This window comes from Scyliorhinus canicula, chromosome 7, assembly GCF_902713615.1.
Source record: "Scyliorhinus canicula chromosome 7, sScyCan1.1, whole genome shotgun sequence".
Lineage (NCBI taxonomy): Eukaryota > Metazoa > Chordata > Chondrichthyes > Carcharhiniformes > Scyliorhinidae > Scyliorhinus > Scyliorhinus canicula.
This window is the reverse complement of record NC_052152.1, coordinates 134,408,668-134,421,837: the sequence shown is the minus strand read 5'-3', so window position 1 is coordinate 134,421,837 and position 13,170 is coordinate 134,408,668. Positions and strand designations below refer to the sequence as shown.

General features: G+C 43.0%; 1 protein-coding gene across 3 annotated transcripts in view; it reads right to left on the bottom strand.

Moving 5' to 3' along the window:
- gnas (GNAS complex locus) overlaps positions 1-13,170 on the bottom strand; it is a 408,925-nt gene that overhangs the window by 12,387 nt on the left and 383,368 nt on the right. For all 3 annotated transcript variants that reach the window (XM_038802970.1, XM_038802971.1, XM_038802972.1), the window contains exons 8-10: positions 7,462-7,520; positions 4,147-4,267; positions 955-1,085 (exon numbers count right to left, since the gene is read on the bottom strand). In XM_038802970.1, coding sequence (XP_038658898.1) covers positions 955-1,085; positions 4,147-4,267; positions 7,462-7,520 — 311 coding nt within the window. The remainder of the gene's footprint in view (positions 1-954; positions 1,086-4,146; positions 4,268-7,461; positions 7,521-13,170) is intronic.

Genomic DNA, 13,170 nt, shown 5'->3' with positions numbered 1-13,170 from the left:
TTTTCAAGGTAGCTGCATATTACTGGAAATTAAAATGAGAGGGGATGTATAAGCAGGAGATGCACAATAGGTAGCTGATTCAATATTACACAGTATACACTATCACTCAGTCAAAAATACCCCCAATATCTCTGAACTGGGCTGCTAATGTACTGGGAATAGTGATAATATTTACATTACGCATGTTTCTGCCTTACAAGAAATAAATTTTTTCTGTCTTCTAGGAACATTGGCATCTACTGGTATGGTAGCATAATACACACAAGAATCACTTCACAGTAGCCTCAGAGTTAATAGGTTCAGTGTTCCTCAGGAGCTGTTCATTTGACTCAAGTCTGCTAACTGCCTGATGAGGTGTAAGTTTGCATTTATATCCCTTCCCTGCAGCCTATTCTCGTACTTATGTTAAACTAATGTATATTGGATCCCTTACCGATCCATAGCTTTTACAGAAAAATAAATCTCAACTCCCACAAAATATCTTCTCTGCTTGAAAGGAACATTGTTCTCCTTGAATTCAGAATAATATTTTTCATTTTTTTTATTTTGGATGGTTAGAAAAAGTACAATGAATAGCAGGCATATTTCACTGAAACTAGAGTTAATCAAAATTGTTTTATGTTCAATAACTTGTATTAGTTTGTTCAGAGCAGCTGGGAAAAAGGGAAGGGAGAGAAACACGAGAGAAAAAGAAAATTTTAAATCTTGATTTATTCCTCTTTGGGGGGAAGGGAAGAGGTGGTGAACTGGAAGTAGTCATGTTCTGTTCCATACAGTACCAACTCTTAGTTGTACGATAGGAAACTAGGTCTTGTTACTTTCAGTAGAGAAGCTCCTGGCTTCTGGTTAGTGCTGCTGGAAATTAATCTCACATCGATGGAAAATCACAAGTCTGCACAACATCCCTGGAACCAACACAAGAAACATTTCTTGTTTTAAAATAAAAGTGCTCACCATCATCAGGTGTAGTGTAACGAGCAAACTCAGGAAAGTAGTCCTCGATTTTAGATTTTCCTGCTAACACTTTCTCTGCCAGCAAATCCTGTTTATTTAGGAAGAGAATTACAGAAATGGTCCGCAGCCACCTAGATTTAAAAAGAAACTCCATTCAGCAACCAATATCCCACGTAAAAAGAACTTCACCTACTTGTTTCAATATACTTGCCTCCTCTCCTGATGGTGTACTCCACTTAAACATATGATCACCTGCAGTAATTGACAATTGCCATCAATGTTAATGCTATCCCTGAATAAATTATGTCAATTAATAAGCTGTGATGCATGTTCTTTGTTTGTGCTAGCCATTTTCACAGGTACTTATGTCTGTTGGCATCAATGGTATTGATATAAACTGGCTTTGATATTCTTTATAGAATAGAAGCCATTTGCACAAAATGAAGTTCCAGTAGATGGAAACTCCATCAACCGAACCAGCATTGGCAATAAATCATGTAAAAAAAAACCTGGAGGCTTTTTCCCCCACAGGTAGCACCTATACTGTACTCTTGCCATTGCTAGCACTTGCCAAAGTAAGGAATATGAAGCTGCGACTCTGACAACATCTCTAGGGCCTGTTTTTCCAATACCATTGATACAATGGCAGATTAAGGTCTCCATAACAACTGGTCGCCAAGAGACTAAATAAAGAACAGCAACATACTGCAAAGGAAAACAGGAGATCTTTATCTGTAAATTACACTCTCCACTGACAAACTGACAGATATGGCAAAAGCATTAGTTCTACAAAATGGTAAACAATTTTATTGATTTAAACTTTAATTTGGAGGTACCTTTCAGGCATAATCTTGAAATTACAGTTAGAAGAGCAATCAGAGTGTACTTTTTAAAAAGCACTAAAGGGTACGGAAAATCAAACTCTTTCTTCCTCTACCCTCCCCTCCAAAGGAAAGGCTGTGGTGCTGGATCAACTGGAAATTGTAACACTGATATGGATAAGATTGGGTGTTATGTAAGGGTAATGAGGCTTATGAGGAGGTGGTATATGGTAATGTCACTGGACTAGTAAACCAAAGGCCCAGGATAATGCTCTGGGAACATGCGTTTAAATCCCACCATGGAAGGTGGAGGATGTTAAATTAAATGAATGAAAATGCCTGGAATTGTAAAATAGTTTAACAGTGAGCATGAAACTATTGTCCCTTGTTGCAAAACCCATCTGGTTCATTGATACCCTTATCTGGTTTGGCCCCAGGCCCAGCAGTTCTCTCACAGCCAGTTGTGACTGGTGGTGGATAATTAAATAACCATTTAGGGAAGGAGGCTCCACAACTATCCCCATCCTCAATAATGGGGGGGATGGGGATGGTGGTGGTGGGGGGGATGGGGATGGTGGTGGTGGGGGGGGGGGGGGGGGGGGGGGGGGCACTGGAAATATGGAAAACCATCCATAAAAAGGACGGATCCAACCCAGCCGATTATTATCCCCATCAGTCTACACTTGATTATCAGCAAAATGATGGAAAGAGTCATCAACAGTGCTATCAAGCGACATTTACTCAGCTATAACCTGCTCATTGGTTAGGTTCTGCCAGGGTCACTCGGCTCCTGACCTCATTACAGCCTTGGCCCAAATATGGAGAAGAGAGCTGAGTTCACGGAGTGTGAGAGAGAGCAACTTTCCGAGATATCATGGCAGCATTTGACCGAGTGCGGCATCGAGGAGTCCTTGCAAAACTGAAGTCAGTGGGAACCTGGGAAAAGCTCTTCTTTAGCTGGAGCCATACCAAACACAAAGGAAGATGCTTTGTGATTGTTGGGAGGTCAATCATCTCAGTCCCAGGCCACTGCTGCAGGAGTTCATCAGGATACTTTCATGGGCCCAATCATCTTCTCTCCATCAGAAGGTCCGAAGCGGCGATGTTCGCTGATGATTGCACAATATTGAATAGCATTCGCAACTCCTCAGATCATGAGGCAATCCATGTCATTATACAGCAGGACATGGACAATATTCAGGCTTGGATTGATAAATGACAAATACCACTCGTGGCACAGGCAATGACCATATCTAACCATATCCCCATAATAATTATTGGCATTAGCATCCTTGAATCCCTGACTATCTACATCCTGGGCGTTACCAACGACCAGAAACTGAACTGAACCAGCCATATAAATACTGTGGCTACAGGAGCAGATCAGAGGCTGGAAATTCTGTGGCAAATAGCTCACCTCCTGACAAACCGAAACATACCTATCATCAATAAGACACAAGTCTATGATGGAATACTCTCAACATGACTGGATGAGTGTGCACCTCTAACAATATTAAGAAACTCAACATCGTTTCAGGATTAACCAGCCCACTTGATCGGGAGTCCATCCACCACCTTATAAAATTCACTGCATGCACCACAAATGCATAGTGGCAGCAGTGTTTTCCATCTCCAGGAGGAACTGCAGCAACACACCAAGGTTTCTTCCAAACCATCTTTCAAACCCACAACCTCTATCACTTAAGGGCCGATCTCAGTAGATGAATGGGAACGGCAGCACCTGGAAGTTCCCCTTAAAGTCACCCACCATCCTAACTTGGAAACATATTGCCATTCCTACCCTGTTGCCGGATAAAAAAATAACTCCCTTCCCAACAGCATTGTAGTTCTACCTGCACCAGATGGACTGCTGCGTTTCAGGAAGGTAGCTCACCACCACCATGGTAGTACAGTGGTTAGCACTGTTGTTTCACAGAACCAGGGTCCCAGGTTCGATTTTCGCTTAGGTCAGTGTCTGTGTGAAGTCTGCACGTTTTCTCCCGTGTCTGCGTGGGTTTCCTCCGGTTGCTCCAGTTTCCTCCCACAAGTCCCGAAAAATGTGCTTGTTGGGTTAATTGGACATTCTGAATTCTCCATCTGTGTACCCGAACAGGCGCCGGAGTGTGGCGACTAGGGGATTTTCACAGTAACTTCATTGCAGTGTTAATGCAAGCCTACCAGTGACACTAATAAAGGTTATTATCAGTAGCAATTCGAGTTGGGCAACAGTTTGACTAGCCAGTGATACCGACATCCCTTTGAAAGAATAAAGGAAAATGCAGATAAATGTCTACAGATCAGCTATTATCTAATTGAAATGACCAACTAATGTTCTGATGCTTCAGAATAAATATGAGAGTTCTAAATTTACCTGTTGTTCCAGATGCTTTTGAACAGATTGAGAGCTTCTTGGAGACGATTGGTCTGATTGTCCTCTCGTATAACCATGTTGTAGCTACTGCTTGCCACCACAAATATGATAGCAGTGACGTCTGAGAAACAAAAATGGGGATCAGAAATAAATCAATTAGAAACAGTCAAAGGAATCAAGGAGTTATTATGTTGCCTGAGATAATATGACAAATTTCAACCATCTCCATGGTTATTTGAGGCAGTCAGAAAAGTGTAACTTCATTCATGTGAGACTTGGTGATACACAGGTCATGCGGTTGGAATTAAATTAAATTAAATATTAAGATTAGTTAGACAAATTAAAAAAGGGACAAATTTATAATATTTAACATTTGGAGAAAGGATGATGATCAGGGTATGATGAAGGGAATGGAACTGGCACTGGGACCTTTTAGAGTCAAGACAATATGAAGAAGTAACTGGATAATGGAATACATAGAGTATTTTGCTGAGGGTTTTATAATGTATTGGTCAGGCTACATGAGGTGAGAGCACATTTTCAATTGGCATTATTTAAAAATGACATGATGGAGTGGAGAGCGCACAAATGATTTAAGATATTAACTTTAGTTCTACAGTTGAGAAAGGTGATCATAACAGTGGAAGAAGGCAACTAACGTGTAAATTATTGAAAATCACAGATTAAGTGAACGGAGAGCTTGACTTCAATGGAAGGCAGCCATTGGGACAATTGTAAATTAGTGAATTATAAATTTAAAACAGATTTTGGGGAAGTTTAGCGGCCTGAATAATCAGGATAATCTGTGGTGGAATAAAAGACATTAGAAAGTTAAAGATATATTTGGATGCTAGAATGTGTAGGTTAGATAAAGATAGGGTGAGTTTATCGTTATCACTTTGTCTCCTGCCAAGGCAATATGACCGGCTGATACAGTCTGCATGTGTGCCCTGGTTTGCACGAGTAGAAATTAAATAACATGCGCACATCAGTTTACATAGCACACCGCCAACTCATTTTGCTTTCTAACGCGATTCTTTCAATATGCTATTAGTTTCTGGGTTCCATGGATCCCATAAATCACAGCAGGCTGCTTGGAATATCTAGCTCAGATTTGGAGAAAGTGCTGCAGTATTTTCTTAGGAGTGGACAGAGGCAATACAGAATCGTGACTGAAGATTGATACTTCAAACTCATTTTAATGATTTATGTTGTCTCTCAATTTATAAGCACTGTAATCATACATTGCTAAATATTCAGTGATCTGAAAGATTTGGCCAGGACACAAAATAAAACTGTGGCAATGTTGTACTGAGCTCACTAAGTCTAGCGGCTTTGTGAAAGGGAAGAATTCTCCCTCAAATTTTACATTTAAGAATGATCAATGATGTGGCAGAAAATAAGCTGCGTTCATATTGCACATTGCCCCCTATAAAGATTGCAGTGTGCATCCAACAGCATTGGCAGCAAATGGAACCTATATTTATAGAATACAGTTAAGGCAGACAAAACGTTGCTTGGAGAGACAAGACCGTTGAAGGTGAAGGCGGAAACTGAATGGCTCAGGAACGAAATTGCAGAGAATAATATCAATCCAACTGAAGGTTTCATACCCACCATAAATTGGACATAGGCACACAGAAGGCCAGAACCCAAGCCCTGAAGAATCTGGATCTTGACACAGGAGGCAGTGTAATAATTCGGGAGATTGTAAAAGAGGGTACAAGTGCATACATAAATCTATGATCAAGGTGAAGATTATCAATGGGATATGCTAGAAACAGGGATTTAGTGTTCATCATTGAAGATGGTCTAAAATACTTTGTGAGGGACAGGATGTAGGTTGTGCAATTTCGATTGAGATGGAGTCAATGTAGTGGGTGGTAAGGAAACAAGCATAGCCGGTGCTGGAGCAACTGAGTCTGCACGTGACAGGAGTGCATAAGGGCTTTAGTGGTGTTAAGTAGAGATGGAAATTGATGACAGTATGAAGGTGGCAATAAGCCATCTTGTCTATGGACAGTACATGGCTTATTGCAACCCAATTCTATTATGAGCAGAAAGCCAAATTTGCAAAGGGCCTTTAGTAAAGGAAACCTGCCTTCCTTACCCAATGTGACCAATGTGTGACAACTGACCCATGCCAACTTGGTTAAAATTAATTTAAAAAGTGATGGAATCTGTGACAAAGAAGTTGAGCCTTTAGTAACGGCTGAACATTATGGCTTTTATCTACCCAATATTTAAGTGGAGGAAATTCTGATTCATCCACAACAATGTCAGATAGGCACTTTTGACAGCAGGCGAGTTATCCCAGTAGACTCTAATTTAGCACTGATATATCATAGGTGATTGTGTCAAATCTATGCATTCAATATTTGAATTTAAAACGGTTTACAAGGAGGTAGCTACATATATTTTGTGAAAGTACATTATAGATCTTGATTTTGTAAATAACATGCATGACCCAATCCTTTCCTGTTCAGCCTACTCGCTGACATTCACTCACTTTCTTCCCTGTCACATTTTTTTGTCAGCTTGCATGTATCGATCTGTTTTCTGGTTTGTCCTTTGCTAAACCTGGTTTCTCTGTCTTTCAGGAAATTCTTGCTCCTCGCTGCTCTTCATTTTGGTTTCATTTTATAGAGTTCATTGATCTAAATAGTGGGGCCTGCAAACACAGATTAAACTTCTAAAAATATTGACTACATAACTTCAACTTCCTCTGAAGCAATGTAACACACTTGAGTTTGCAGCGTATACTAGCTAGAGTCCTCACCCCTAAATGTAATCTCCATGATTTTTCTGGAAATGGATATATGAATATTGAGTGAAAACATGACTAGCTTTGGCTGTGTTGGTCCACATTTGAATAGAGTCTAGTTTTGCTTCAAGCTTCTGCGGAAACCTGCAGAAGCAAAAACACCAGGAGATTCTCCCTTCCTTCGGGATTTACCGCATTATTTATTATATGAATGATAAGAGCATGATGCTGCAGACTTTAGGTACAGTATTCTGCTTACTGCTACCCATTATTCTGGAGCTGGGAACAGCCATGTTTACTCAAGCAGAATGAACTGGGTGTGCAATAACCTCTCATCTCTGAACAGGTAGAAATGTATTAGGCAAAAGCCCAACTGACATCTGATGAAACCTACCAAACGAAGCTAGGTGAACTAGCAGACATGGTATTAAGAATTATGCACTCTTGCCTCCCTGGATTGTTGTTTATCTTCCTGCACCCAAGCAAGCTGATGGATATTAGACTCTTGCCATGAATATGCCCCTGTAAAATACTTCACTTCCAGCTCTTACCGTTGAAACACTGAATCCATTTCCTGCGCTCGTCTCGTTGCCCTCCGACATCAAACATGCTGTAAAAAGAAAGTCCTTGAATCCATTTTATAATCAAATCAGACAAGATCAAGTTGCAGACAAGATCTGTTTCCTTAAATTGAAGACTATTCACATTCAAAGAACTTTAACTGATCAGCAAAAATCAAAACAAATGAACTTTGCTAATTATGTCCCATCAACATTCCAGCAAGCAGCAATATTCTCATGGTTAAGGTTAAAAACATTCCAGTGTTCTGTTGCCAATTCTCAAACACAAGCCATTGGATTTTCAGTGCTAGAGTCAGTCATGGCTCCCCATACCAATTCCAGTAAATATTGGAACTAAAGCTCATGTATTCTATATGGAGAACCAAAGGCATCTACACAGTTCTAATTTTAACAAAACACGAAGTAAAACATTACAATACAGTATCGGGCTAAACGAGTTGCAGAATTGACCTCAATTGTTCCTCAGCTACACAAAATGTTATCTGGTTCTCAGAGCTTAAAATGACAAAAGTCATGGCAAAATTCATTTATATGTACACAGCTGACAAAATGAGAAGCGTGAACTACCTATTATAGGGTTTCTCTTCCTCATTCTTCAAACAAAAATCTCATCTATGTGACCTGACAAAATATAATTTCTTTTTGGAGTAAATTTATATTCCTTATTCTATTAGTGTGGTCTGCTGGTGTTTCTTTCCCAAAAATAAATCTGAGTAATGCTTATAGACTGAAACCTGCAGCTATCTGGAGCAGTGAAGGAAATACATTCCCATAGACGACCCCTTAAAAAAAAATCTCTTCATTCCCCAACTCCTTGAATATTTATTTCTGTGCCGAGACCAAGCCATATTCAAAAGGATCAGAAATTGAAATATAGCATTTTAGGAACAATTAAACTAATTCCTACAGAATTACTACGATGTCTACATTAATTTATTAGAATCAATCATTAAAAACAAACACAATCTGGGTATCCCTTCTGTTTATTTAATTTTCAAAGTGACTTTGTTTACCCAAGTACTGCAGTCCAAGTTTGATTGTTAAACGAGACAATGGCCCAAAGCTTCCTGTTTCCCCTGCGTCACATTTGGGGGTACCCCAATGATGCACCAAAGAATCCCTCTAGGAAATTCCTTTGCATGGGTTTACCCAGCAATTGCCCAGAAGCGCTAACGTTCCAATGATACATGTGCTGGGCTCTGGATTGGAGTGTGGATTGCAGAATGAAGATGAAGACTACCTTCTTTGTGCCCATTCTTTTAAATGACGTACAGACTACAATCCCACCTAATCAGGCTTTCTGAATTTAAATTTCAGGATTTTTAATTAGTTAGCCCATTTTCTGTTTAGCTACTGGTAAAACGTGTGTAGGCTCTGGGATTCATAAGGCACAAAGTTAAAAACTGACTTGTGGCACAACAGGTAACATTATTTTGTTATGCATGTGCTAAATTCACACAGCCACTTTCCAAATATATGCCCAGCAAGCTGAACAGATGAGAATTATCTTCAACCCGAGCCCAAATTTCTTTCCACAAGTTGTTCGAGCTAGCAATTTCAAAAGCCGGGATTGAAAGATTTTGTTATGAAGGGTATCAAGGGAACCAAGGCAGGCAAATTGAGTAAGGATACTGGTCAGCCATGATCTAATTGAGCTTCTCAACAGGTTTGAGGTTTAAATGATCCACTTTTGTTCTAATATCCCGAGGATGACAAGAGAACTGAACAAATCTGCCAATTAGTCATTGCTCGGTCTTGAACCAAGAATAAACAAATAACTGCCTGGACATACATAGACACTCACTGCAGGACGACAGCAGTTTAGTGCTCGATGGTAAACCACACAATAATTTTTCACTTCTCACCAGTGGAACAAATCAAGGAAGCCATTTCTTGATTCAAACAAACATGCACAGCAACTGAAGTGGTTGACAAGAATTCCTGATTCAATCACTGAGTATATTCAAGGCTGAGTGATACAGATTTTAGATCAAAAGGGAGTAGAGGGTTATGGGGGGCAGGAAGGAAAGTGGAGTTAAGGCCACAATCAGATCAGACATGATCACATTGAATGGTGGAACAGGCTCGAGAGGCAAAATTATTTATTCCTGCTCCTATTTTTAAAATTCTGTTATGCAAATCAAGTATGGTTTATCTGTTCAGAGAAAGAAAGAGAATGGCCAATTAGCCCATCCATTCTGAGATAATGCTACAGTTTCATCAAAGTTTCCAACTGCTCTTTATAAACTGATACCAGGGTTGCTGCCTCCATCACCGTGTTCTGAATCTGATTCCATGTGTTGATGACGCTATGTGAAGTAGAAACTGTGCCATCATCCTGCGTTATGATTTAACTTGCATACTTCAGAGCTACAGATTTACTTCCTTGTACCTGTGATACGAGTGGTCAACCTGCAGCTTCCAAGCTCTGGTAAATGGATCACTGGAACCCTGACAGCAATTTCCTACTTCGACACTGGTTTGTCTCGTCTTAATGTTGTTACAAACTTCTTATTGACACCTTTTCATTGGTGTATAAATCTGATCCATTAATTACAGCAATCTGTCATACATGGCAACATTTGTGAGAAATTCTCTGATAAGCACTAATGTAACACCATTGTGCTACGAGGTTCCTTTGATTGGAATCACAGAATCTTTACAGTACAGGAGGAGACCATTCAGCCCATCATGTCTACACCGGCCCTTGGAAAGAGCACCCTACTCCTCCACCCTATCCCTGTAAACCAGTAACCCAAATTAACCTTTTGGACACTAAGGGGCAATTTAGCATGGCCAATCCACCTAACCTGCACATCTTTGGACTGTGGGAGGAATCCAGAGCACCCAGAGTTCCTTTTGGGGATGGGTGGGGGGTTCCTGCCACTTTGGGCATGGCTCCATAGGTAGGCGAGTTCCTGCATGGGGACATCCCTCCTAGCCCTAGTTATAAACGTGCTCCCACTTGGGTTTGTGGGGGGGGGGGGGGTATTCCTTGGACACGGGTTCTGGTTAGGTGTACTCTGTGCACCATCTTTAGTTGCATTAGGCATAGTCCTGCGCAACTGGAGGTGTTCGCCCTGTGTACTGAGTGCCCCTATCTCTCGTTCTTCCTCCCACGTTTCTCTTGTCTCGTGTAGGGGGGGAGCGTGTCCCCTCCAATAGTCGCCCATGCAGGTCCCCATAGTTCCCTTTCACTAGGTCGCCTGTATCCAACAGTTTTATCTTAGAATTTACAGTGCAGGAGGCCATTCAGCCCATCGAGTCTGCACCAGCCCTTACAAAGAGCACCCTACTCAAGCCCACATATCGACTATCCCTATAACCCTGTAACCTCCACTTAACATTTTTGGACACGAAGGGCAATTTAGCATGGCGAATCCACCTAACCTGCACATCTTTGGACTGTGGGAGGAAACCGAAGCACCCAGAGGAAACCCATGCAGACACGGGGAGAACGTGCAGACTCCGCACAGACAGTGACTCAGCCCGGAATCAAACCTGGGTCCCTGGAGCTGTGAAGCAACTGTGCTAACCACTATGCTACCTGGCTGCCCCCACTATGCTACCGTGCTGCCCCCACTATGCTACCGTGCTGCCCCCACTATGCTACCGTGCTGCCCCCACTATGCTACCGTGCTGCCCCCACTATGCTACCGTGCTGCCCCCACTATGCTACCGTGCTGCCCCCACTATGTTACCGTGCTGCCCCCACTATGCTACCATGCTGCCCCCACTATGCTACCGTGCTGCCCCCACTATGCTACCGTGCTGCCCCCACTATGCTACCGTGCTGCCCCCACTATGCTACCGTGCTGCCCCCACTATGCTACCGTGCTGCCCCCACTATGCTACTGTGCTGCCCCCACTATGCTACCGTGCTGCCCCCACTATGCTACCGTGCTGCCCCCACTATGCTACCGTGCTGCCCCCACTATGCTACCGTGCTGCCCCCACTATGCTACCGTGCTGCCCCCACTATGCTACCATGCTGCCCCCACTATGCTACCGTGCTGCCCCCACTATGTTACCAAAAGAGTGTCTCAGCGTCCTTGAGTACGTTGTCGTTTCCTGTGGAGTGAGTTAAGTTGTTTCTGTCCTCATTTCCTTTGGCAGTTGAAACCTCTCAGTAACTTCTTCCAGTGTTGCTAGTCTGTCACTCGAGTATAAGTCACTAACTGTCAGCACCCGCCCGCCCTGTCTCCACCTGGCATCCACTGTTGCTTGCATGAACCTGTGGTTGTTGCAGATGGGGACGTGGTGGACATTTCGGTCAGGCTGAAGTGCTAAGTGCTAACTAAGGCTAGGAGGGGTGACCCTGTGCAGGAACTCTCCTCCATCTTTACCCACTCTGCTTTCAGCTCATTCACCCATTCCTTCGCTCTCTCTGCTGTGGCCACCCAGTGGTTGAATTCTAGGTTTGGGAGATCCAGGCCTCAGATGCTTCTTTTCCTTTGTAGGACCCTTTTCGGGTTCTTCACAAATGTCATGATCACAGTTTGTCCACTGTGGTGAAGAAGGCCTTGGAGGTGTAGATCGGTAGGGATCTGAACAGGAAGAGGAACCTGGGCAGTATGTTCATCTTGATCGTCTGCACCCTCCTCTCTGGCGAGAGGAGGAGAGTAGGTCCCACCTCTGCAGGTCCTTTTTTACTTCCTCCACCAAACCAGTCAGGTTCCATTTGTGGATCCGTGTCCAGTCGTGGGCGATTTGGATCCCAGGTCGCGGAATTTGTTCTCGGCTAGCCTGGACAGCATTCCGTCCCGCCCATCTCCCTTGCAAGTCACCGGGAAAATTTCATTCTTGCTCAACTGGAGTTTGTAGCTTGAGAAGGCTCCAAACTCTTTCAGGAGGTTCATGAATCCTTCCATGCTGACTCAGGGATCTGAGACTTAGAGAAGCAGGTCATTCACAGAGTGAGAATTCCGACGTTCTAAGGGAGCAAGTGACTCGATTGCCAGGGCAAGCAGAAGTGGGGAAAGTGAGCATCCCTGCCTTGTGCCTTTGTACAGCTGGAAGTATTTAGAACTAGTGGTATTAGTCCGCACGCTCGCCATGGGAGCGATGTACAGAGGTTTCACCCAGGCGATGAACCCTGAACCAAGCCCAAAATGCTCCAGTACATCTATGAGGTACTTCCACTCGACTGACGAAGGACTTTTCTTCATCCAGGGAGATGATCACTTCTGGTGTTCTCTCCCTGGCTGGGATCAGTATCACATTCAGCTTGATGTTTGATGTTAGCTGCTGCCCTTGACAAAGCCCATCTGGTCTTCTGCGACCACGCAGTTCTCCAGTCGTCTAGCCAGGATTTTCGCATCCAGGTTCAGTAGTGAGATGGGTATGTATGACCCGCACTCAGTCAGTGTTGCTTTTCGCCCCACAGTCAGGTCTTTGTCTTGGGTGTTAGCGACATTGAAAATGAAAAAAATGAAAATGAAAATCGCTTATTGTCACGAGTAGGCTTCAATGAAGTTACTGTGAAAAGCCCCTAGTCGCCACATTCCGGCGCCTGTCCGGAGAGGCTGGTACGGGAACCGAACCGTGCAGCTGGCCTGCTTAGTCTGCTTTAAAAGCCAGCGATTTCACCCAGTGAGCTAAACCAGCCCCATTGAGGCTTGTGCTAGTGTAGGTGGCAGAGTGCCCCTTATCAGCGAGTTTCCCTTTGTCCAGGGGCCC